The sequence below is a fragment of the Chrysemys picta genome, chromosome 10 (genome assembly GCF_011386835.1).
Source record: "Chrysemys picta bellii isolate R12L10 chromosome 10, ASM1138683v2, whole genome shotgun sequence".
NCBI classification, from domain to species: Eukaryota; Metazoa; Chordata; order Testudines; family Emydidae; genus Chrysemys; species Chrysemys picta.
In genome coordinates, this window is record NC_088800.1 from 27790558 (window position 1) to 27816625 (window position 26068).

The window sequence follows — 26068 nt, forward strand, 5'->3', positions numbered from 1 at the left end:
CTCTGTGTGTGTGTGACAATCTGTGTTGGGGGACTGTCATTTGTGAGAGGCAGAGTGTATGTGAGTGTGAGATAGGGTGACCAGATAGCAAGTGTGAAAAATCAGGACAGGGGTTGGGGGGTAAAATCGGGACATCTGGTCACCCTGGTGTGAGAGCCAGTGTGTGTGTGAGAGAGCCAGTGTGTGTGTGTGTGTGTGTGTGAGGGAAGTGTGAGAGACAGTGAGTGCACTGGCACTTTAAGTCCCTTCCTCCCCTCCCCCCCGCTCGGCCTGGCTTCCCCTCCTCCCCCCCGCTGACCCACATGGAAGTTTCACTTCTCCTGTCCTGGCCCCGGCCTGGCACCTGCCAAAGACTGAGTGGCGCAGTGGGCCAGGCCGCCGCGCCACCAGTAACTGGCCGCGCCGATCTGGGCTCCCTGGGGCTGGGACAGCAGAGCAGGAGGCTGGAGCCCTCAGCCAGCCAGCTGAGGAGGGAGGGAGGAAAGGAGGGGGCTGGGTTGGGGGCAGGGAGAAGCCCGCCAGCCCAGTGCAGGGGAGGGGCCGGAGAAAGAGAGGATTCCAGTGAGGGGAATGGTGCCCCCAATTTTGGGGTGCTCTACACAGCTGCATATGCTGTGTATGCCTAAGGACGGGCCTGGGAGGCTTTCACAGTGCTCTGATGGCTCCTGGTGGCACAGGGACATTTTTCTATCACTATGATGGCGTGTGGAGGTCTGGGGAAGCTTCCATAGTGCTACAATGTCTTCTGGGAGTACGGGGAGGTTTTCATAGCACTACAGGACTTCCGGCAGCATGGGGAGGCTTTGTTACCCAAAACTTTAGACACTAATTAAGTTACCTACAACTTTGTCTAATTTTAACAAAAGGGGTAAACAAGATTGTGGCTCGCCCTAAAGGAATTGCCAGAGTGTTACCAGGGGGCTTGTCTCTGACCCGCAGAGGGCTCCCCAGAGCAGGCTAGTCTTGCTGACCTCTGAAAGGACAGGGATACAGCCTTCCGCTCAAGGATGGACGCACAAGCAGTAACTGTTCAAAAACAAAAGAATTATTTATTTAAAGGAAATAAGTGGTTACAATGTAGTAAATGAAGCAAGAAAGGATACATAGAGCATAGTAAAATGCAATAGAATTACATTAAAGAATTAGAGCAGTGCAATAAAATAAAAGATACAGATAACACAGGATATCTTAACACATACAAGAAATACAGCGGTTTCAATGTAACAAGCATATAGAGGTCCTGTATCCATAAAGGCTTTTAGTCTTAATGATATAATTTAACCTCGTACTTAATACAGTGCGGAATACGCAGCCCCTATATATACATATGAGAAACCATTACTGCATTCATAGATTAAAACATTTACTTAACATCAACATAAATACTTAACACTTGACATTGAACTTTTAACATTTAACACCTGACATTTAACATCCTGTGAGTGGTGATCAGCCAGTCGCAGGATGGGTAGCGGAGATCTCATTCAAGAAGCAGGCATCCAGCTTTATTCACAGACAAACCCATACACTCTTAAATAATAGATAGAAAGAAGATCAGACTTACACTCCTTATTTACATTTTCCTCTGATTCATCTACTGGTCCTTCTGTCCTGTCTGATCCCCAGAGTGTGGCTGCCACAGCTGCACTGTTGCTCTTCTGCCGCGGATGCAGTGGCGGTTACTGCTCTTCTGTTGCTGCTGGCAAGGTAGCTCCTCATTGCCAAGGCAACCTCGGAATTCTACTGCTGCTGCTGCTCTTTCAGGTAGCTGCTTTCCAGGATGTTCCAGTCTTCTTTTCCAGCAGCTTCCATTCTTCAGCTTCAGCCTGCTGCTTCTTGGCTGCTTCTTTAGGCTTCAAGCTCCAACAAAACCCATGTGTAAGACAACCTCCAACAGAACTCCAGGGGACCTTGGCAAGACTTCCCAGCCATCCCTGCTGCCCAGACAAGCTGCCATACTCACTGAGAGTGGGTTAGGGAACTACCTGTGATGTCCTCCTACCCTCAGCACAACTTGGTCAGACAGACTGTGGTTTTTCTAGCTCCCCCCGAAGAGCTAGCAATTAACTCTTCTAATCAAAAATCATAAAACAGATTTTTAATTAGAAGAGTTAATTCCATTTATTGGAGGGGAATAAAGTCATGTTACTTCTCAAAAACTGGTGGTATCACCTTGCCCCTTAAATGTGAAAGAAACAATGAAGCAGTATGTACAAAATAAGCTGAAGTGGCATATACCACCTGTTCACAGGCCCTACTCACCTCCTCTGATTTTCACACCCACTACCCTTGTGGAAGTAGTGGAGGTTTATGAAGGAGTCTTTCTGCCCTCGCGTATTCTCTGTTCCCCAAATGGTGTTTTCTGTTTGGATGTCTTCCTTGAGGCAGGGAAGAAGAACCAGCTAGTGACTCAGTGACTGCTGCATCTTTGACCCAGATACCTTAGGGGGCTGCTTTTCAGATGATGGCTCAGGCCCAAAGGAATCCCTAGTAAGTGGGAGGCTAAGCTAGCTTCCATTTCACTGGACATTTGTCCACTGAGTGAGGCCTACACTATCCTGGTACACTGCAGGAGTCACACAACTGATATGGGCAGGGATAGCAAATTACTGTGGGCACCTCAAACTTTCTTTTCTAGGGAAGACTTTCTCCTACTGCCTAAGAGCCTCTAGTCTTTGGACTCTATTTCCCAAGGTATAAATTTCCTCTGTCATCACTGAATGACAGTATGCTTGTTTGTGATGGAAGTGTCTCCAACTCTAAAATAAACAGTTGGGCAGTTGCAGTTGGGCAGTGCTGTAATTCTCATTATCTGTTTCCTGTTACTTTTTCTTGTGGTCACTGAACTTCTGCTTTCCTCTCTCTTCACAAGAAATTTTTTAGAATTAGAGACAAAACCAAGAAGAGGAAACCTTTGCAACCCTTCCTCTCAGAAGAATGTATTTTTTGGTAATCCTGGCTTTTCTAGGACAAATTACTGGTATGTTTCCTATTATGAAAAATTGCTCATTTCTATGTATATCTCACTTTCTTAATTCTTAAGTGTATTTTGTGTCAAGTTCATTTTCTGGGATGTTTAATCTAAACACATACTGAAGTGTAGCATAAATATGAAATTAAAGAATTAGAGTTGGTTTAAATTTGGTTAAGAATAGATTATGTTATAAAGAAAGGTCCTGACTAGCAAATAGAAGGAAAGTCTTGAAAATAATAAGGCCAGAAGACATGGAGTAGGGAGGATGGCTGGTTCAAAAATAATTAATGAGATAAGGAAATTTCTAAAAAGCATGCCTCTGACTGACAGCATTGACTGCAGATGGTTTTAAATAAGGCAAAGAGAATCTGTCTTAATAGGAGCAGGCTTGGACCTTTCCACCCCACGTACCAGTATGATCTTAAAAGTAAAGCTTGGGTGAACCCGAGTACAATGAAAAAGCTGTTGGACAATAGGGAGAAGGAGAAGAGATAAGGAGCAAAGATCTTGGGAGAAAGCAGGTTGTAAATCTTATCTGGATTAAAACTGAAAATTAGGGTGAACTGTCTCAAATTAGCCATTACCTAATGTGATAACTGGCTATGGCATCATTTGTTTTTTTGAAGGATATAAAAAGAGTTATGAATTTAAGGGTTCTTTGTCACACCCTACCACCTGATCATGCTTGTGCACACCAGGACTAGATGGTTTTCCCTAGATCTGGCCTATTTGTAAGTGATCGCATGCTTATGAATACTTTGTTACTGTATTGGGTGTAGTGACTGCTTATTTTAAGGCTGACAGGCATGTTTAGAGGCATGTTAAAATACTATTTGGCCTTTGGATTTAATAAAATAATTTATGGTTAAATTAGTGTCTGGTGGTCTCCCATATTAATATTAATTATTTCTAATATTATTGAATTATAATTCAACAAGAAGTATTCCTGATTGCAAGCTATATTTACTGACTTTAAAAATGTTGTAAAAGGTTATTTTCTCAACCAATACATGGACTGGGGAGTGGGGATGGTCATTAGAGATGTCTGCAAAGTGCATTTGTGTGAAATACGGAGTGGGAGGGTTAGGGGAATGTTTTAAAAGTGCACGTAGCTGGTGGCAAAGTTAACTGGGAATGGAAAGTTTTTACTGGTGGTTCCCAGATCTCTCTTCCCGAGCAATAGATCCAGCAACAGCGCTGGGATGCAATGAATCTATGGCTACACCAGGATCTGTGGGAACACTTTAGCAACAAAAGCAAAGATATCAGCATGAACTCTTTTTTCGGTTTTGTCAAGTGGAAATTACATTTTACATTGCACTTGGTGTAGTATTTCATAGAATATTGCACTAAGCAAAATGGAGTCACTTTTTAGGGAAGCGATTTTCTCTATATTTGGGGCCAGATCTTGCCTCCCTTACTCAGAAGTAGTAGGACCTTACTTGCTACTCCCAGCAATAAGGGTCACAGAGTCTGGCCCTCAGTGAGCTCGCACAGTGCTAATATATTACATGTCACCAATTTCCATTTTTCTAAGGAAATTTTCAAAGAGAAAGTTAGAAATTGCATTCAGCTACTGGTGAAATCAAAGAGTCCCATAGACTTCTAAGGGAGCAGGACTGGGTCTTAAAATATACACAGAAGTTCTGAATGTGACTGTGACCAGTGCTTCATTTTTTTATTTTTGTGTTTTTTCCGCAGCTGTATGTGCATAACTGAGCTTCAAACACAGCTTTGTGCTTGCCAGAGTCTCACCCACAGCTGAGCAGGAGAAAAAAGATATATTAACTGTTAACCTCTAATTTTGCTTTTGAAAGTATACATGGGATATATTGTGTATCATGTGTCCACAGCTGATAGTAAAACCGTGTAATGTTGGAAAAGTTTCTAGTCAGAACCAGATTTGTAGATTGTCCTGAGGTGGAGGTAGAATCATCAAAGCAAACAGTTCTGGTCTTGTCCCTTAACAGTTGTCAAGTGATTGCACACATGCGGCTGTCTTGAGCCATTGTTTTCTTCTTGAGTATGTATCCTAACAGCGCCCTTATTAAGCTAAATTAATACATTCATACAATAAACACCCCAATAACCAGTTCAAGATACAGCATTGATAAAATATCACAGGGCAGGATCAAATCAGTCATACCCCAATTGGCTAAATCTACCCTAAGAGATCCAACAGAAGCTATTTTAAGGAATTTTCTTAGGTCTTTGTGGCAAGAACTCTCCTATGAAATAGAACTGCTTTATGAGGGGGGAAATGTCCCATTGGGGCACCATCCTGTTGTGGGGGGCAGAGAATAGGCACTGAAAAGTCCATCTGCCCTTCACTCTGTTCAGAAAGAGCACAATAGAGCAGGTTGGAAGGCTCATGGTCTACTGAAGGGAGAGTCTGTCACTGGGTCTGCTCATGGCAGAAGGATGCTGTGGGGAGAGAGGAATGCAGGGCCTGTTGGGGCTTTTGTTGTTTGGACAAGTATTGACACGTCTAGATTCTATGGCTGGCAAAACGTCCTCAACTTTGATGGTCAAAATTTAACAACATTTAAATTCTGATAAAATTTTATATCAAAATTTTGAATTTCAATGGATAAAACTGGAAATAAAATGTTATTAATATTTTCACAACGTTCTAATCAAAATATGAAATTTTGTTTGAAAAAAAGTAGAATATATTTCCCTATCTTTCAACCAGCTCTGGTTCTAAACCCAATTTATTCAGTACTGTATTAAAAAAGCTGTGAAAATACAAAAGCTAAAATGCTTTGTCGATTTATTTACCATCATCTATGCTTATATTAACATAGCTCTAAGTATGCTTAATTTTTAGCAGCAGACCAACCGGAGGAGCTCATGCACAGTTTTTTGTTGCATTTCACCAAAATGGCTATATTTTATAATAACTCTACAAAAATTTAGGAAAGAGGATTGGAGGCATAATCGTGAAGACAGTGTCTCTTAGACACATGCCTCATAAAGTCTTTGTAATTTACATGTAGGCCCCAATTCTGTAATCAGTAATGGCATGTGAGTAACTTTATGCATGTGAATAGTCCCACTGAATTTTGGAACTGTTCATATGCACAAACGTTCTCAGGATCAGGGACTTAATCTTTATGTAGTTTGCTAAAAGTTAACTAGCAAGGGCCAGATTTTCTAAGTAAAAACTGCAGTTTTGTGCCATGGCTGCTTGTGATTGGTTATTGGCCCAGGGAATTAATAAATATGGCAATTGTTAATATAAAAATACATATTTGTACCCTCTTTTCTTCTTTTGAACTCTCTTTGGTGTCATTCTCATGGTCAGAAATGGCCACTAAAACACCCTTTAAAACAAAGCCAATGTCAAGGCTTAAACTATATAATTTGATAAGCATTCACTATGAACTGTGCAATATTCTGCTCATTCCGCAAGGTCCAAGTATAAAATTCCAGATCTGGGTTCTTAGTGCTAGATCCTACAAAGTGCTGTGGGTGTCAGAGGAAGTGCTCTACTTCTGCTGATGGCAAGGGGAGCATGTTCAGCATGACCCAGGAGGAAGACAGCAGCATCCCAGAAGCACACAAGCTCGCAGGATTGGGCCCTTAATGATGCTTGTAACCTGCAGCACTTTCTTTACAGTATTATTTGTAGGATGATTTCTGAATCATTTTGCATTATTAACCATTTACATATTTTTAACAGGTGAGACTGTCTTTCATCATTATGAAAATGGAAATTTCACACTTACGTGCAATGAAACAGTGGCTAATGGGAAGAAAGAAACAGTTTGGTATGAAATTGGAGTATCTCTGGAACAATTCCAAGTAATCAACTACTGCAGTAATCAACAGCCCAAAATAATCAACGGATCAAACAAATGCTCTGATAAAACAAAGTGTACAAACCAATTATCAAATTCTACTTCCAGAGGTGGTGGGGTATTTGCATGTGAGCAATTTACAAATACTGGAACATCACAGATTTGCCCACTTTTTACCAATGTGACTCACTGCAGACATTATAAATTTTTTATTGTAGTGATAATAAACATGACTGCAGGTGAGTGCTTTTCTTGCAGGGGGAAGGGGGAGGGTTTATTTTTATCAATAAATTCTAGAGAAAAGAGGCCAGAAAGGGAGTTAGTGAGTTTAAGAGGAGCTTATTTAGAGAATTCTGGACTGAGGACCAGATTCTGCCCCTTTTACTTACAGTGAATAATACTATTCTCCACCAGTGTTCTCTTGATTTTAATAAGGAACACTAATGGAGGAGGTATTATATGAGTGAGGGTGACTGAATTTGGCTTTGAATGAATTACGCATCTGAACTAGGCAGAGTAAAGTGGTGAACAAAAGTGGAAGTTGTTAAAAAAGAAAATAAATTAAAACAAATATCTGGTGGGTGGTCATAGAAAATCTGCACTTTTTGCCATACTAAGTCTACTTACCCTGTTATTTAGATACATTCCAACTCAAAGGTCTCCTCATAATGTCTTTAGTCAGTTTTCGCTCAGCCCTTTTTTGGGTAAATTCCCACTGATTTTAGCTGAATAAGTTGCTTTTCACTTCCCCCTAGAAACACTCTTTTGTAGTGATGCTGGTACAGTTTACCTGCCATCTTTCTACTTTAAAGTTGGTCGGCGAAGGGATCCTTGTACATGGTGGGCCGTGGGACTACACTGATTCATGCAAGCTGAGGATCTGGCTCACAGATTGTAAAACGCTAATGCCCAGTTTTCTGCCTTGCTCTTTGAATTTCTGCCCCTAGAGTGAGATTCTCAACCATGCTCTGGCCAGGTAACGGTCAAAGGGTCTCTAAAATCAGCATCTGGTCTGGGTAGAATTCCCCCTTGGCACAGGAACTAAGGAAGACAGCAGCAGACTGTCCTTTCAGCAACACTCTTGCAAATCCTGACATAGCAGGTATGGCTTGGGGCCAGGCTGCAGAATGCAGCACTGCTTAAATTCAGGGCAGTTGACCCTCAGGGCTGCCCAAATTGTACTGGGGGCTGCTTAAAACCACATTAGCCCCTCTACGCGTGGGTTGTGAGATTTGTTCTGTGCATCTAGAGACACAGCACAGAATCTTACCTCTAGAGTTTTAAGCTTTCAATCGATCGTACTCACAAAATTGGTTTTGTGCCTATTTTGCACATGCAAACAACTATTTGTGCAGACAAGGCACCTAAATAACAAATTTGTGTGTGCAAATATTTGTTGAGCACCCATAACAGGTGTTTGCTAAATGTTGTATCTGCAATTTGGAGCCTGGTCTGAGGTTAGTTGAAAATTTCACCTTATAAATGCTACAGAATCTTACTCTACAGGCCATTGTTGTTTTTAAATGTGTTCATGCACATATTAAAAATGACTGCTCTCTGAATGTCCTGTTTAATATACACTGCACTTCAACTACTTTATTCAGAAAATATTTAATCTTTAATAGCTGTTCCATAATTTCACATTTTTTCAGCCATTTGTCTAATAATGTATCTTGTAGTTGATACTATCAGCACTTAGGCCAGGGCAGACCCTGAACCAGGCAGCAGAAATGACAATATGTGTTTACTGCAGTTTGAGAATGTGGCTTCCCAGATGGTATCATAGAATTATAGATGTGTAGGTCTGAAGGGCCCTCAATAGATCATCTAGTTCAGTCCCCTGCACTCAAGGCAGGACTAAGTAATAACTAGACCATTCCTGACAGGTGTTTGTCTAACCTGTTCTTAAAAACCTCCAATGACGGAGATACCACAGCCTCCCTTGGCAATTTGTTCTAGTGCTTAACTACCTGGACAGTTAGGAAGTGTTTCCTAATGTCCAAACTAAACCACCCTTGCTGTAATTTAAGCCTATGCTTCTTGTCTTATCCTCAGAGGTTAAAGAGAACAGCTTTTCAGCCTCCTCCTTGTAACAACCTTTTATGTACTTGAAAACTATTATCATGTCCCCTCTTAGTCTTCTCTTCTTCAGACTAAACAAACACAATTTTTTCAATCTTCCCTCATAGGTCATGTTTTCTAGACCTTTAATCCTTGTTGCTCTTCTCTGTACTTTCTCTAATTTGTCCACATCTTTCCTGAAATGTGGTACCCAGAACTGGACACAATACTTCAGTTGAGGCCTTATCAGCGCAGAGTAGAGTGGAAGAATTCCTTCATGTGTTTCTAAGTCCTAGAGGTTTTCTCAGTGAAACTGGACATATATCTGTGGAGGAGTAGCATAGTTAGTACCCCTAAGAGCATGTCCCACTTTTGTGGTGCCAGTAGACAGCTGGTCCAGCCCAGAATTATTTTGATAACCACCAACGGACTGAACATGCAGTGCTGATAACCTTCTGTGCGGAGCTGAGCACCTTCAACTTCAGTGGAATGTGCAAGTGCTGGCAACTTCGCAGAAGGTACTCATACCTCACAGGCAGGGCGGCCGAGAGTGGGTTCGGTCCCAGTTGAAAAAATTTTTCGGGCCCCCCAGCAAGGGCGGACCGGCTAAAGAGGGCCGACAAGGGTAATTTGTACCGGCTCCCCTCCCGCCCAGTGAGTCCTGCTCACAGGATTGGGACCCAAATGGCTATTTAAAATAGCTGACTTGTAGCCATAGTACAGTAGGTATTTGCACCTGTTAATGTAAAAATACCTTGTAAATTGTTCATTAAAATAAAACACCCTCCCCCCCGCTTTAGATAGAAATGAAACAATGTTTTTTTGCACTGAATTCTGTATCTGATGGTGTTTTTATTGGAAATTTTTCAAACTTGTGTAACCCTTCTGCCCATCTGAGCTGGCAGCAACAAGGGCCGGGTTTAGTATCTAGGCGTTTGGTTTCAATAACACAATGCAAAACCGACTCGAGCCCCCACCAAGTGACCTGGGACAATTTCATACCACGCCCCCGGGCATCTCTAAGGGGCAATACTTCCCCTCTCGCAAGCACGGAGTTTGAGTGTAGCAAAATCCTTTTAATAAAGGAGGGAAACAATACGGCATTATATTGGGGAAACACCACAAACAGGATTCATAACACAAACCATGAGCAAAAGACCCACCCCCAAGTAAGTTTGGCAGTATCCTTTTTCCCTCAGGGTCTTAAGTCCAGCAACCCAAAAGATCACCCCAAAGTCCCCAAAGTCCAACACCCCAAAAGTCTCTGTCCTTGGTCAGTACAGCCCCAGAGTTCAAAAGTTTATCTGCAGAGTTTTACCCCCCCCCCAGCCTGGGTGGAAGTGGGGGGGAGAGAAAGGGCACGTGGGGTGTTAAGGGGCATCTTACGTGGTCCGAGGCCAACTGCCCAGCCTCTCCGTGAGGCTCTGCTGCAGTCTTCACCACCAGCTGTCCCGTGAGCCGCTCCAGCTGTCCCGTGGGCCACTCCAACCATCCCACAAACTGTTCCTTTCTGTCAGCCACTTAGCAATATATCTTCAGACTCCCCCACTAGTTAACACAGCATTCAGTGATCTTAGCTCTTAGTGAATTCAGCATGTAGTAGGGGAGCCCTAGTGCTGGTGCACTATTGGCCTAAAGTGAACTCAGACTCTTAATAGAATCAAAATTAGCTCTATTATTCAATAGTGGAGAAGGTACAATTGGTGTTTCAGGCCCTCAAAAGGGACCAGACCCATCAGGAACAAATGCCTGTCCCCAGCCTCTCTCTATTCACTGGGTTTTGGAACCCATGTCCCTTGTCTAGCGAGTGCTACTTAGTTGATGGTGAGTCCCTCTGTCATAAAACAGTTCCACTGGCCTTGATTCACATAATCATGGTCACAACACTTTATTCTTCCTGCCCCAATAACAGAGAAACTGGGGATCCCACAGCAGCCAAAATGACCATTTTGGGCTGCTGTAGGCTCATGCTAGGTGGAGTGGGTGTGCCTATGCAAACAAGATCAGCCCCCGAAGTTCTTTTCCACAACTCGCCACAATTCACCACCCAATGTCAGGGTAGAGCTCATCTGACTCTGCTTACACTTGTAAGAATCCTTTCAAAGGGAAAGCATGTTATAACACTTTACAGTGCATGTTTGTCATATCTTTTGTGTTTGTTTCATTCTATAATGCAGATAAGGAGATATTAGAGACCATTCCTGCAAAATCACACGATAATCATTTAGTACAAGAAGAAAGAAGTAACATCACTCTCTCTTGTGAATTTCAAATGAAGCCCTCAGGACAAACACTTCTTATTTATTGGATCAAATATACAGAAACAAGCAAATGCCTGTCTTCTGTTCAGATAAAGCCAGATACTTTCTCGTATAATACACATTGCTGTATTGATGAGATGATCAAAGGACGACTATTGCACTATACAAGCTTAGATTCAAACGAGAGACATGTAGTCCATAATATGACCATCTTGAATGTTACTTACTCTGACAGTGGAACTTATTTATGTGTTGTAAATGCCTGGTCAAGAGGTAAACACGTGTGGAAGATTGCAAATAACCTTTCTATAGAAGTGAGGAATCAAGCCATTCCATGTAAGTTAGAAGTTTTGTAGTTGGGGTTGGTACCAGAGTTACTTATAATTTTGCCAGACTTTTGCTATTTGGGATAAAATTTTCCATGCTGGGAAAACTTCAGCGAAAATGGTTCAGCCCTTTTTGATAACAACCCATGGAAAAATATGCTGTTTTGCCCATGTTAAAAATTCTGGTGACATTTTCTTTGAACAGATCTAGTGCTCCATGCTTTGAAATAGGGACTTGAAATTTGTCAGGAGAGCAGCCTTCGTGTTAGCAGTGTCCCTTTTACCATTCCCATGAAAGTCTGTCCAAATCTGGCCAAGTTATAAGCCTTTAAAAATCACAGTGCACAGATGCTCAGTAAAGACTTCCTAGATTTCACCCACTAAATTCCCCATGCTCCAGCCCAGTGCTGAGTGGGACTTTCCCTGCAATTGCAGGTCTGAGCTGCTGTGAGCCATGCTGTGTACAGTTCCAAGCAATTGAACTGAGACTGAACTTCTGTGCTCACAGTAACATCCCTGCTGGGCCCAGGCTTCATGGAGGAGGAGGAATGAAGAGATGATAGAAGCCAGCCAGCCAATTGGGGGACAGTGGAGAGAGCAGAGTGTGACAAGGAGTTTGGTGGGGGAGACTGAATGCAGGAGGCTAGTGGATGGGGAGGAGAGCAGGAGGCTAGTGGATAGGGGCGGCAGAAGAGGGAAACTGGGACTGGGAGCCGGGGTGGGGGAGACTGGGACTGAGAGCAGGAGGCAGAAACGTGTGTGTGGTGGAGGGGAAAGGACACTAGAAGTCAGTAGGTGCGGGGACACTGAGGTCAGTTGAGGAACTGGTAAGAGATTGGGATTGGCTGGGCAAGGTACCTGGGACTGAGAAGCAGTAGGATCGGGGGAGGAAGAAAGGGAAGGGACAGAGATCTGATGAGCCAGAATGTGTGTGTGTGGGGAGAAGTGGAAATGGCTGGGCAAAAAATAATGTTCTAAGGAGCCGGGATGGGGTGGGGAAAGTGCTGTGATTAGACAAGGAGCCTAGGGAGTGAGAACGGGACTGGGAACCAATGGGGATGGAGAAGATGAGTGCGGGAGAGGGAGACTGGAGGCAAGCATGGGGAAGAGAGACAGGTTGGATGAGGAGCCGGAAGAGGGAGAAACTGGGAATTGCTTGGCCAAAAGGCTTGGCCTGGTAGTGAAGGGGAGATTGGAACCAGGAAGTTTGGAGGGGGTGAGACAAGGAGACTGGGACTGGGATGAGCCTGAGGACTGGTGACTGCAATTAGGGTGGGCAAGGAGAATAGGACTGGGATGGGGAAGAGACAGGACTGGGACAAGGACAGGTTTGAGAGGATGGGGCAAAAGGGGTCATGCTGGGAGAGGATTGGGCAGAAGGGTCCATGCCTGCTTGAGCCACCCCCTCCAGAGCCTGGCATGGAAGTCAAGATTCCTGAGTCTCACCATTCCTCTGCTGTCAGCAAATATCTGTGAAACTCACAGGGAAGGTGTCCTATTCCCCTCTAGTGCTGATCCACATGACAACCTACTACTGCTATCAGAGCCAATATTAGCTTACATTGCATAGGTCTTTGTGGTGGATCTAAATGTCCCAACTCTGCCGATGACCCAGTGGGTATCAATATGATGTCACATAATAGAATTTCTGTTTTTTTTCCAGTTTTCTTTCTTAAGAAAGTAGTAAATTAACCCCCTCCCACACACACACATTAAAAGAGCATTAAGGTTGCAAAGTCAAGCACTCCAGAGTTGGGAGATGCCAGTACTAAGGTTGCTGACTTGAGACCCTGGGGTCTGATTTGCAGAAGTGCTGAGCACTGGCAGCTGCAGATTCAGTCAGTGGGAGTGAACATATAAAGTGTTATAGAATGCTAAGTTCTACGCAATAGCAGGCCCTAGGCATCTCAAATGGGGGATGAAAAATTAGTGGATTTTTAGACTCTAATCTCTCTGACCTCAGTTTCCCATTTGTCCAAAGGAGTTTACAGTCTAGATTTCATTTTTTTAAATGACTTGGATTGAGGGATTAATCTGATTAACTGTAGGAAAAAATGACAGTATTTCAAGGTCTTACCACCAGCTTGTGCCAGCATAACACGAAGCCAGAGATCATGAAATCTTAGTCCCATTAAGTTAATACTAAATATCCAATTGACTTCAATGGAGAGAGGATGTCGCCCCTAATTGCTATGGGGCAAAATCAAGGTCAGGTTTGCACAGCAGCAAAGGGATGTAAGGCATACCGTGGATTGCAGTGTGGGGATGACAAAAAGGCTCTGTAGAGCTTCTAGACTCACCCCATCCCTGCCCCCAGCCCCCTCTCCGTAAGCAGGTGAATGAAAATGGGCAGGGAATGGACAGATTCTTGGCTCTGCCTCCCCAACACATTGGCTAGCTATACTAGACAGTGAACTGCAAGATATACACTGCACCAGGTGTAGACTTAGTGCCGGGGTAGGGGAAGACCTGGAGGCAGACTGTGGCTTTCTCAGGGCTCATGGCAAAACACAGTTGAGTCCAACATTTGTACCTGCAAATGACTGTGGACTCAAAAATGGAGGACAGTTTTAAGCCCCTTTAAAAATGTGAACCTCCGTATTTGTACTTTACAGTTGTGCTGCATTAACCCATTAAAATACTACAGTTTTCTCCAGTAATCTCACAAGACACTACAGTATTGCTACTGTAACATATATTGTGTTGCATCATTACAGTAGAATATTGTAATGTTTTCTCATAAGAAAAATTAGCCTACAGAAATCAAGTTATCTGCTGCTTTTATTACCAATCCTCGCATACTGTATGCTGGAATCATCCACATTAATGGATTGCTGAATGTGTATTATCCACATAGTTGTTAAACATTATTTGATCATTTGAAAAGCACTATCCATATAATGGAGGTGAGGGTAAAGTGTTTTTCCCACCATCTGGTTAAATTTTTCAAGATTCACTAACACTGGTCCTCTCTTTAGCCTCTGCTTCCATGCCATTGTATGCCACCATTGGATTCTTCGTAGGGATTATTATCATCAGTGGGATAGCATGGTTGATCTATAAAAAGAAAATCAAATCAAAAGGTAGGAAAATTAAAATTAGTAAGTAAGATCTGCAGGAATATTATAACTGTTGAAACTTTACAGTGTGTTTTATTTATCTGTTACAGGAAAGCCATCTGCACAACTTCCCAGGTACGGCCTTGAATGGACATAACAAATGAAATATTAGTATCATTTTTAAAGTGTTTTTTCCAACAGATAGAAATGACTGAATTGATTCTTCCCTTATCTTCTTATTTTAGAGCTCAGGCTGCTCTTGAAATTCCAGGAGATGAATGTGAGCATTTAATTTTTGATAAACCTTTTTGAAATGATTGTATACTTAGCATATTTTGAGAATTGTGTACTATGGATTTCTTAGACTGTGCACATTATTAAGTTTTTAAACTTCAGATAATATCAATGCTTTTCTTGACAAGTAACTTTTTGTTAATGAAATTAGTTTTGGTTAAGTAGACAGTTGTTCTTTAGGGAGGATGGTCTTGCAATTAAGGCACTGGAATAGGATATGGGTGATCTGAGTTAAATTCTTGGCTCTCTCACATACATCCTGTCCCTATGACCTTGGGCAAGTTACAGAATTTGTCTATGCCTCAGTTTCTCCTCAGTAAAATGATTAGAACAATGCTTCTTGCTCTCTCGGGGGTGCTAAGATGGAGTCATGTGTTCTCAGTGTTTGTGTGTTCTGACAGAATAGTGCTGGGGCCATAGAAGAACCTAGCAGCTAAGTGATTCTGAATCGTTTTCCTAGCTAGAGAGGTGAGGTACTGTAGACAGTAACCAACACAAGTCTTAATTCTGGGCTGAATAGAATGGAGTCAAATTCCATTATTTGGGGGTAGGAGAGAAGAATTTATTTAACGTCCTTTTCAAAGGGAGATAATTACTATTTTATTTAGTTGATTGATTTATTTTAGTTGGATGTTTTATTTTAATTCTGTGAGATTCATAAACTCTTTGATGCAGAGTAATTGTTTACAGGTTCCCCGTATGCAGTGAGCAGCAGCAAAGACTTGCAAAGAAATGAAGTGTTGTATTCACTTGCAACGAGCCCATATGAGGACCCAAATGCATCTTATTGTACAGTGGATAACACTGCAGCATCTGGCAAGGGGCCAGGAGATGAAATACAGACAGTCTATGCAGTGGTGTCACAAAGCTGTTCCTGTAAGTGACTTGTAAGAGGAAGTGTTATTTTTGACAAATGACATTGCAAATAGAACCACCCAGGTTAGTCACACTAGTATAACTCATAGGGGGCTATATGAGTACAGTAACTCTTTGCTTAAGTTGTAGTTATGTTCCTGAAAATGCTATTTTAAGTGAAATGATGTTAAGCGAATCCAATTTCCCCAGAAGAATTAATGTAAATAGGCGGGGATAGGTTCCAGGGAATTTTTTTATTTGCCAGACCTCCCCCGACTGCCCGCACAGCAAGCAGGAGGCTCCCGGGAGCAGCTTCAAAGCAGTGGGGAGGAGCAGCACACAGCAGTGGGGGGAGGGATACCTGAACTGCCCAGCTGGGCGGCTGCTGCACAGGGAACTTAGGGGAGCTGATAGGGGAGCTGCTGGTCCACCCTGGTTCCAAGCCCCCACCAGCTAGCTCCAACGGGCTGCTCTTTCTGCAAGCAGTGGACAAAGCAGGTGGCTGCCAAAGAACGTTATAAGGGAGCATTGTTCAACGTAACAACAAAACAGCGTTAACCGGGACGATGTTAAATGAGGAGTTACTGTATGCACTAATAATGGGAAATACGCTTCCAGTTGTATGAATCTGCTTAGGGGTCTGTTTCTCACTACAGCAGTAAGGAACTTTAGTTATCCCCTGTATCTTCCCCTTTGAGCGGTGTAAGCTGTAGATTCGGAATTTCAAATCTGTGGCAAAAGGAACAGGTTAATCAGGGAATTGTTCAGCCCGAGCAAACCTTAAATTGATCACACACATTGGACAGCTGTGAGCTTTCAGCTAGTGCAAACAATGCATGAGGGAAAAGGCACAAGGAGCAGTGCATTGGTTTGCCATAACTGCAATCTCCGTGATCTCCTGAGTGCAGGAACTGCTTCTTCGGACCCAAGCTGCCCAAAAAGGGGAATAGAAGATGCAGGGAGATGGTATGGCCATAGCCCGACCCGCTCCACCCTACACTTTCCTTTGGGGACATGCAGCATCTGTTCTTGCCCAGCAATGCAGGGGAGTTCCAGGAGACAGTGGGTAAATTGCTTTCCTGTCACATATGGCTTTGAATACACATAGAAAGGCCTTTTATGGTTCATTTAAGCTCAGAATTCTCAAAGTTGTATTCTTGAGTGTTGGTACCATTGCTCTGGCCCGTATTTCTCTGGAGCACTAATTTGCCTTTGTAAAACAGCCATGAAATCCCCACTACTACTCCTTTTTACAGTAAAAAAAAAAATCACTTTGAGAGTAATGGGCCATAGTTTCCTGTCATATGCAATTGCTTTGATATCAATGTAACTGAAACCTGAGAGGAAAATTAGTGTGAGATTGTTATTCAGAAGATATAATGAATGCTGACATATACGACTTTCTCTAAAACCATTTCTAAAAGTTCTCTACTGACCATGAAATTGTTTTTCTTTGCAGAGGAGCTGGAGAATGGACGTCGGTTTGAAAATGACTATGAACTTTTGGCTGATTTTAGGGGAAAAAACTCAGCATAGTAGCCTTGACTACCCATTTTGACTATTCAATAAGCTATCTTAGAAAATATTATGGGGCAGATCCTCTGCTGATATAAATTCTCATAGCTCCATTATGAAGCTATGACCATTTGCACCAGAGAAACATAGGAATTGTCACACTCAGACCATTGGTTCATTTAGTTCAGAATCCTGTCTCCAGCAGTGGCCTTTATCAGATGTGTCAGAAGTAGATGCAAGAATCCCCATAATGGACAATTATGGCACAACTCGCTCACAGGAGAAGTTTCTTCTCAACACCTATCAGCTAGAGATTGGTTATCCCCTGAAGCGAGAGGGTTTTATAGCCCTCATACATCTTATCCTATCTAATGTAACATCATCCTTAGGCCAGTGTTTCCCAAACTTGGGACGCCGCTTGTGTAGGGAAAGTCCCTGGCGGACGGGGCCGGTTTGTTTCCAGCAGCTCCCATTGGCCTGGAGCAGTGAACCGTGGCCAGTGGGATATGCGATCGGCCGGACCTGCGGACACGGCAGGTAAACAAACCTGCCCGGCCCGCCAGGGGCTTTCCCTACGCAAGCGGCGTCCCAAGGTTGGGAAACACTGCCTTAGAGTATGAAAACCTATATAAATGAATGATTGCTTTAGGAACAAAGATCTTTATTTTCCTCCAGTTTTACACTGGTGTAATTCTGTTGGCTCCATTGGAGATACTCCTGCTTTACATTGGTGTAAGTGAGAGGAGGATTAGAAGCTTAGACACTCAGGTGTGATTACTAGAGCAGGCAGAATCAATTAAGGATACTATTAGCCCCTACCATAAGTTTTTCTTATTTAAAATGGCCACATTGGATATAATGTTGTGAAGGAGACTGGGGTCCTTTATGTATCCCCAGAAAAGGTACAGCACAAACCATGTTCCAGGAGTCAGGACCTGCAGCAGAGCCACGCTCCTAGGAACCTAACAAAAACAGCTGGCCTGTAGTTGGCTGCCTGATTGACTACACCGCCTGATTGGTTTGAAGTGTCAGCAGCCCAGCACTTAAGCCCAGCAGCAGTTCTGTGTCTCTTCAAATCATGTACTCATGGCTGAGCTAGCACCTGTGTGTGCTTGTTCTAGCCCTGCCCCACTTCAGGGAACCTGTTTCTGATCCTTGGATCTAATTCCTAATTTCAGTTCTGGCACCTAGCCTCTGACTCTGGGCTCTGGTGCCTGTGCCAACCACTAGGCATGACTGTCCATGTCCTGTCCACTGACATCATGGCAGTGCCAGTGTCCTCACATAAGCCTTTTTAGCTATCACAAAGGGAGAGGAACCTCAGCTAGGATGAGAGGATAGTTGTATCTCTGTGTATATTTAAAACTTCAGTCCACTGGAATTTCCACATTCTCCATTTACTTCCCCCTGCCCACCTCAAAAGCTTGACACTAAGTGAAGTGATCTCTTTCAAGGGTCTGTTGGCTCCATCCTGGATGCTCAGATGGGATCATTCCAAGGGGTTGAGTGTGATGTCTTTGCAGGGGTGCTGGAACAATTTGTATGGGGGTTACTGAGAGCCATTGAACCAAACTGTAAACCCTGTATATAACAGAAACTACTTCAAGGCAGGGAGAGTACAAGCACTCCCTGCACCCCTGGTTCCAGCACCCATGTGTCTTTGTAGTGTTCCCATCCCTTGCTGGTCCGGGTAGGGTGACCAGATAGCAAGTGTGAAAAATTGGGACACTTTATTTTTCGGGGTGGAGGGAGAAAGAAAAATGTATAATAATAATCCCCTAATATCGGGATGTCTGGTCACCCTATGGGAACTTGGGGCCTGAACTTGGACACTATGGTGCATTGCATAGCTACAAGCTCACCCAAATGGCTTTGATGGTGCATTCTGGAATAAAATAGGCTGTGACCCACAATTCTCATGTTAGATTATTAAGCAGTCTTTGGATTTGTAATTATTTCATCACTACCATGTGAGCTGGATTATTCTACACCATGTTTGTGAAAACTAGTATTTCTTTGTATTCTACCTTTGTTTTCCTTTATATAAAGGGCACGACACAGGCTACTGAGCTATAAAGGCTTTACACACCAAGGGGCTCTAATGATATTGTGCCAACTCCATGAGGGAAGGCTGAGTAGCTCATGCTATGATAGGAACCCAGAAGTGTGTATGTAATTTTTAGCATTATTCACCAACTTCCTGTCTCATGTTTTTTACCTAGTTGAGAAGGATATTAACAGGAATATCATGGCTTTTTCTAAAAAAATCATATATAAAATATGTCTTGCCTTCTGCAATTTTATAAAAAAAATTCTGAATGAAAGAAAAGTAAAACAGGAGGAAAACTTTACATGTTTTTCTAACTTCCAGTTTGCTTTTTAAACAATTGTTAATAGTTTGTATTTGGTGACAGGGTAAATTGGTCACATATCATAGGTTGAATTTAGTCCAAATCCAAATGTAAACACTGTCTCGCGGCTCACCATTGGATAATCCTGATGGGCCGCAGGTTGCCCACCACTGCTATAAAAGGTGACTGGCATTTTTCTTGTGCTCAAAGGATCATATCCAACTGTTACTGAAGTCGGTAAAAGATTCCCTTTGACTGCAATGGGAACTGGATGAGACCCTAAATGAAGATAGATTGTACTGCTTTGATGTCACAGCCTTGTAATAAAGCTTTCTGATGATAACATAGCTACAAGATAGTCATTCATTTTGCTAGCTGGCATTGGGATTTTTGCTACATCCATTAAGAATAATACAATAGACTCAATACATTAAGTAGAATAGAACATGATATGCATTTTTATGCCTCTGATTTTAGTTTCCATATTGTACCATGTTTTGTTTTGTTTTGTTAATTTTAGCCTTCGTATGTGTGATACCAGTGAATTGCAAGAGGGCTTATAAAAACCACGGAACGGAGGTAGTATGTAATATTACAGATAAAGCTTTGAAAAAATTGCCAACTAGCTTAAAAGTATTAATGTTAAAGTGTTTCAATTTGCTGGCAGGTAAATGTTAACTGAATCCAGGGACATGTTTGTTACTGTGGACAATATTAATATTCATTCGCTTCACAAAGTGCTTGTGCGAGTTAATCAATTCACCTTCTTACTGGACTTTGAATATGTAAAGTCTATAGCCGCAGTCCTGCTTATACTTAAGCACACACTTAACTTTAAGCATGTTAGCTTCATTGAAGGGAAAGGGACTATTTCCAAGGTGCGAAGTTCAGCATATTCTTAAGTGGTCACAGGATTGGGGCTTATGTAGGTGCAAGATTATGATGATGTAAATAAAAGGGAACGCAGGGCCCCACAAGAGCTCCTCACAAGCAGCATAGCCCCACCAATTATACTGCATCCTGGGCTGTCCATGTTCATGGAGGGGTGGGAGAGAATGTCAAAATGTGCTAATTTCAGTCATATATTGTAATGGGCTTCCCCTCTCCTGTTGGCTGGGTTGCAGGTGGGTGTGGGTTGAGAAAGGCTGGGAGATTAGTAATTTAAACAAAGTGGGGTTTTTTTTGCGGGGGGGTGGGGTGGGGTGCTGCCTTTTGTCAGCTCCAGGCAGGCAGTAGATGCAATGTGAGGGCTCTAGTTGCGTTAAAGTTTGTTTGGAGTTTTAGAAAGCATGGTCCTGCTTCATTCCTTCAGCTCTTCCTGCTGCTACAGTGTTATGCGATGGAATTTCTCAATAGACCAAACGAGCCAATTCTTCTCTCTCAAATATTTTTTAGAATTATGATTTTGATATGAATGAAAATTCAAAGTTAAGACTGAAGCATCATCCTTGAGCTTTTCTGTGCTCACATATTGTGCAGCTGCCAGAGAGTGAATTCTTGGGTCAATTGAATGTACTTGTTTTGCCAAGGAAGTTTTGCCATCAGTGGAGCTAGGATTTCACCTACAGCTTTTGTAAAATCACCCACTGGTACTTCAGACCTTTGAATGTTTTGGCATAATAAGCATACCAGTCAAATGTCCTTGCTCTTTTTGGTTACAAAATTAAGGTAATGTAACGATTTTTGTACTTAGGCCAGGGTACATAGTTATTTTAATAACTAATGGCACAAGATCCATTTTATAACCTCACTAATGTTGCCAAAAACACACTGTGCTTATAGCAGAGGACCATGTTCTACATCGATTGAAGTGTTCAAGTCCAATAATCTGGATGAGCCCTTCTGGGTGACAGAATTTCATTTTGCATTTTCAAAAAATTTGTGGTGATCTTCTGACAAAGCCCTAAAGCCAAAGCAACATCAAGTAATCTGAAATGCCTGGACTAAAACTACATTATGAACATATTCAGCAAACAAAACTGATATCATTTATGTATGTAATAGAATTGAACAAAGATAGGAGGATTTCCAGAGTACACAGTAAAAATATCCAACTATTGGAACAGTTAAATAATTATTAGCTGTAGGCAAATTGTTGTGGTTATAATGGGCTGGATATAAGAGCTGGGTATCTGGCCCTATTTCTTTCTCTTTACTCCAAGCTCTTAATAATGATGTGTCACCTGGAAGAGATTAAGAATTTTTTTGTTAAATATTTTTAACAACTCATATTTCTTTGAAAGCCTGAAGTAGATTTATCTCATCACCAGAAAATATTTATCATGTTTACTGGTGGCTAGAGGTTATGGCTAGATAGGCAATATCTTGGGAGGGGGAGGGATAACTCAGTGGTTTGAGCATTGGTCTGCTAAACCCAGGGTTGTGAATTCAACCCATGAATTTGAGAATATAGCCACATCGTCAAGGTAGGAGATTGCAAATTTCCCAAATCCAGCCAGAAGGTTATCTACCAGTTTCTGGAAGGTGGCGGGTGCATTTCGCAGTCTGAAAGGGAGCATATTAAATTCATACAACCTTACATGGGTGATGAAGGCTGAACTTTCCTTGGCTGGGTCATCTAGCGGCACTTTCCCGTATCCCTTAGTTAAGTCTAAGGTGGAGATGAACTGGGCATGTCCCAGTTTCTCCAATAGCTCATCTGTGTGTGGCATTGGATAGTTTTCTGGGCGAGTTACAGAATTTAGCTTAGTCTACACAAAAGCGGATTTCCCCATCTGGTTTGGGAACCAGAACCACTGGAGAGGCCCATGCACTCTCAGAGGGGCAGATTACACCCATCTGTAACATATCCTTGATCTCCCTTTCTATTGTGGTTTTGGCTTGTGGAGCCATCCGGTAGGGTTGGGCGAGCATCACCTGTGTCAATGGAGTGGTATGCCCATTCTGTTCATCCTGGGGTGGCTGAAAACATGGTGCAAAGCTGGTGCACAGCTCCTGCATTTGCTGTCGCTGCTTATGCCCAAGGGTGATGGAAAGACTCACCTCTTCTATGCCGCTGTTGCTTTTTCCTTCATAGTAGACTCCTTCAGGCCACTCAGTGTCATCTCTCTCCTGGGCTGTAAACTGGAGAACCTTGATTTCTCGGGAATAAAAGGGCTTTAGAGAATGAACATGGAATACTTTAGGTTTTAGGGTAGGGTCTGGAAATGCTATGAGGTAATTAACAGCTCCCATGTGCTCTCAGACCATAAATGGCCCCTCCTACGATGCTTCCATTTTATTGGCCTGGAGCGCTTTCAGGACCATGGGTTGGTCACCTACTTTGAAGGAACGCTCTCTTGCACGTTTATCATACCAGGCCTTTTGCTCTTCTTGAGCATCCTGTAGGTATTCTTGAGCAAGGGCTAGAGAGTCTTTGAGGGTGTTCTGCAGGTTGGTTACAAAGTCCATACTCTCTCAATGGGTTTGGAGAGCCCACTAAGTAATGGAAGGAAGAATAAGGGCCTGCCCAAGAGGTGTGTACCATGGACAGTACTCCTGAGAGCTACCTCACACAGGGAGGTTTTGGAGGTGGGGTGCGGCTAAGTGATATTCCTCACCTGCTCACAAAAAAAGGTCCAGGCAGATGCTCTTACTGCAAGGAAACACAGCTCCGTGCCACCCCGCCCGTTTGTTGTTGGCTGAGAAATTGTGATTTTAGTAATGCTACCACTCCAGTTGTGTGGGTTAGTAGATTTTGCATGATGAGGGCAGTTTAAAAAACTAAAAGGAAAATTTGCAAGTAGGTTAAAGTTTGGGACCATCAATTAGAGCAGCGTCCCTTTAAAATCTTATAAGAATTTATGTTCCAAGCCCAATGTGTGATGAGTTTGAGGAGAAAAATAGTAAACTCAGAATTCTGTTTCAGATTTCTTAACTTCTGAGCAGAGTAGAGCAGTCAATAATGCAACAAGAAGCAAAACTGAAGATTGCCTACAAAGAGAGCAACCAACAGCTCCACCTTCTGGATGTTAAGTGAGTACGCATCTTATTGGAAAATCATGCTGCTTATAAATCAAGGGGCTAGTCTTGCAAACCCCGAGTAATTCTTATGAGAGGATCTTTGCATGAATGAGGTGTTGAAGGACTGGGACCCAAATGAAGGTACATTAATTTGTACATTTGCTCACTGCTGTAATAGTACTCAGTAAGAGCCAGATTTGCAAAGATAATTTGGCTCCTAGAAATGCAGAGAGGCGCCCAGTGGATTTTACAGAAGCAGCTAAGTTAGTTCAGCATCTCACTCTTATTGACTTGCAGTGGGAGTTCAGCTCCTAACCTGTGTAGATGCTTTTGTAAACCCCACTATGCACCTTTCTGTATTTTAGGCACCTAAATGCTTCTGTAAATCTGGTCACAAACCACTTTGAACTAAATTTGTAAAACGTGTGTGCCAGATGTGAGTATTAAGACCTGGAAAAGAATGTGTACTGTGTATACATGTGCAGACAGCCAGACACGGAATTCAATAGGTGTAACATTTTCAAACTGGTTGCAAATATATATGTGCACATCCAGTTACTGCAACTATAGCAGCACCATGCCAAAACGAGAGAGGCAAATGCATAGGACTTCAAATATTACAGCACATTTAAATGTATACATGTAGGGTTACCATACGTCCGGATTTTCCCGGACATGTCCAGGTTTTGGGGGCTCAAATCCCCGTCCGGGGGGAAATCCCCAAAAGCCGGGCATGTCCGGGAAAATCGGGAGGGAGGGAGGGAGGGCTCGGCCGGGGCCTCTTTGGCCGGGGTCGGTGCGGGGCTGGGCCGGGGTTACGGGGCCGGGGGGTGCACTGGGCCGCGGGGCCGGGCCACCGGGGGGTGCGCTGGGCCGGGCCGCCGGGGGGTGCGCTGGGCCGCGGGGCCGGGCCGCCTGGGGGTGCGCTGGGCCACGGGGCCGGGAGCCGGGGGGCTGGGCCGGGAGCCGGGCCGGGGCTGGGGGGCTGGGGTCGTGGGGCCGGGAGGCCGGGCCCGCGGGGCCGGGAGCCGGGCCGGGGTCGCGGGGCCGGGTCGCCGGGGGGTGCGCCGGGCCGCCAGGGGCCGGCAGTGCTGGGCGGGCCGGGGGTGGTCGGCCGGGGCCGGCACCCCAGGGCCCGAGCCGACCCAGGCTGGAGCCGCCGGGGGGGCCAGCCTGGGCCGCGCCTCCTCCCCCACCCCCCCCTTACCTGCTTCAGGCTTCCCGCGAATTAAATGTTCGCGGGAAGCAGGGGAGGGGGCGGAGACTTTGGGGAGGGGGCGGAGTTGGGGCGGGGCATGGGCGGGGCTGGGGGCGTGGCCGGGGCCCCGTGGAGTGTCCTCCATTTGGAGACACAAAATATGGTAACCCTAATACATGTAGATCCAAATCCTAAAATCTTTACTCAGTCCTTTCCAGTCCAAACTCTCATGGGCTTCAAAGACTGTAAAGTGAATGGGATGTCACACTTGTTTCTAGGCTATGGCATACTATTTCTTGAAGGGTCTGCATCGTATATGCTTGAAAATACTCCACCCATATTTTGTGCAACTAATTGCTGTTCTATTATATTCTCTCATCCTTGATTATCTGAAACAATTAACATAAACCAAGCCCAGCTGTGTGAAAATTCACAACATTGCATGAATATGCTGTCAAACATGCTATGGAGGAAAAAGGGGATTTTTATGTTGATTGTCATAAAAACTACACAGTCCAGTGATCAAAGAACCAGAGATGCTCTTGTATATGTGCAAACATGCTGATTTATTTTATTCTCTTAGATTAAAAGGTGCAGTAGAGGAACTCAGCAGCCAGATATTTTCGGCCTGCAGCTGGTTGGAACAGGAACATGAACGGATTGAAAAAGAGCTTTTACAGAAAATTGATCAGATTTCCTTGTCCCTTAAGGAAAACACTGTAGGTTTCTGTAATAAAAGAATAAAATGTTCTGAAAATATTTCTAGAGTCTTATACAAGAAAATGTTGCTGAGTTGGCATTTAGTGGGATTTTCAGAAGTGCTCAATATGGGCATAAGTCCGCTCCTGTTGATGCAATTCCCATTGATTGGGAGGTCTTGAAAACCCACCCTATAATGATAGATAAACCTGAATATTACTTTTAAATTTAGAAATATTCCATCTTAAAAATAAAATGAAGAAGAAGCAGCTTACAGTGACCAAGCCAATTTGAAAATTTTTATTAACTATATTTTATAACTGCTTAAATGTTTAAATCTTGTATAGAAAATGATATGTAAGCATTGACACTTGTTGCATCTCTAGGGAATGAACAGTTTATTACCCAAAGAATTTGGTAATTTATTACTCAAAGAATAACCAAATATAATTATTTTCTATACAAGATTTAAACATTTAAGCAGTTATAAAATATAGTTAATAAAAATTTTCAAATTGGCTTGGTCACTGTAAGCTGGAAATGAGTGAAAGGGCCATAGAGATGAGATTCAGTCAGATGTCAGCAAAACTTGATTAAATAGAAGAAATACAAAAAATAAGCGTGGAAGAACATGGAACAAAACAGGCTGAAGAGAAGATAAATATTCGAATCAGCAGGCTTCAGATGGAGATTAATGAAGGTATCAAAG

The 26068-nt window shown here is 43.1% G+C and overlaps 2 protein-coding genes across 8 annotated transcripts in view; both read left to right on the plus strand.

Moving 5' to 3' along the window:
- Window positions 1-25721, plus strand: part of LOC101951510 (uncharacterized) — a 56685-nt gene extending 30964 nt beyond the window's left edge. Inside the window, exons 1-11 of one of the 6 annotated variants that reach the window (XR_010591044.1) lie at window positions 2849-2980; window positions 6660-7016; window positions 11016-11435; window positions 14404-14508; window positions 14595-14619; window positions 14730-14764; window positions 15469-15717; window positions 17093-19316; window positions 20020-20078; window positions 23368-23474; window positions 25244-25710. Coding sequence is in view for 1 of the 6 variants with exons in the window: in XM_065559492.1 (XP_065415564.1) it covers window positions 2938-2980; window positions 6660-7016; window positions 11016-11435; window positions 14404-14508; window positions 14595-14619; window positions 14730-14764; window positions 15469-15654; window positions 17093-17094 (1173 nt within the window). In the remaining 5 variants the exon portion in view is untranslated. Of the gene's footprint in view, window positions 1-2848; window positions 2981-6659; window positions 7017-11015; window positions 11436-14403; window positions 14509-14594; window positions 14620-14729; window positions 14765-15468; window positions 15718-17092; window positions 19847-20019; window positions 23475-25243 lie in introns of those variants that run through there. The other 5 variants (XR_010591043.1, XR_010591046.1, XR_010591042.1 and 2 more) reach the window with 5 other exon arrangements.
- A 181-nt stretch (window positions 25722-25902) lies between these two features.
- LOC101950452 (uncharacterized) overlaps window positions 25903-26068 on the plus strand; it is a 29851-nt gene continuing 29685 nt past the window's right edge. For both annotated transcript variants that reach the window (XM_065559493.1, XM_065559495.1), the window contains exon 1: window positions 25903-26059. The gene's annotated coding sequence lies outside the window, so the exon portion shown is untranslated. The remainder of the gene's footprint in view (window positions 26060-26068) is intronic.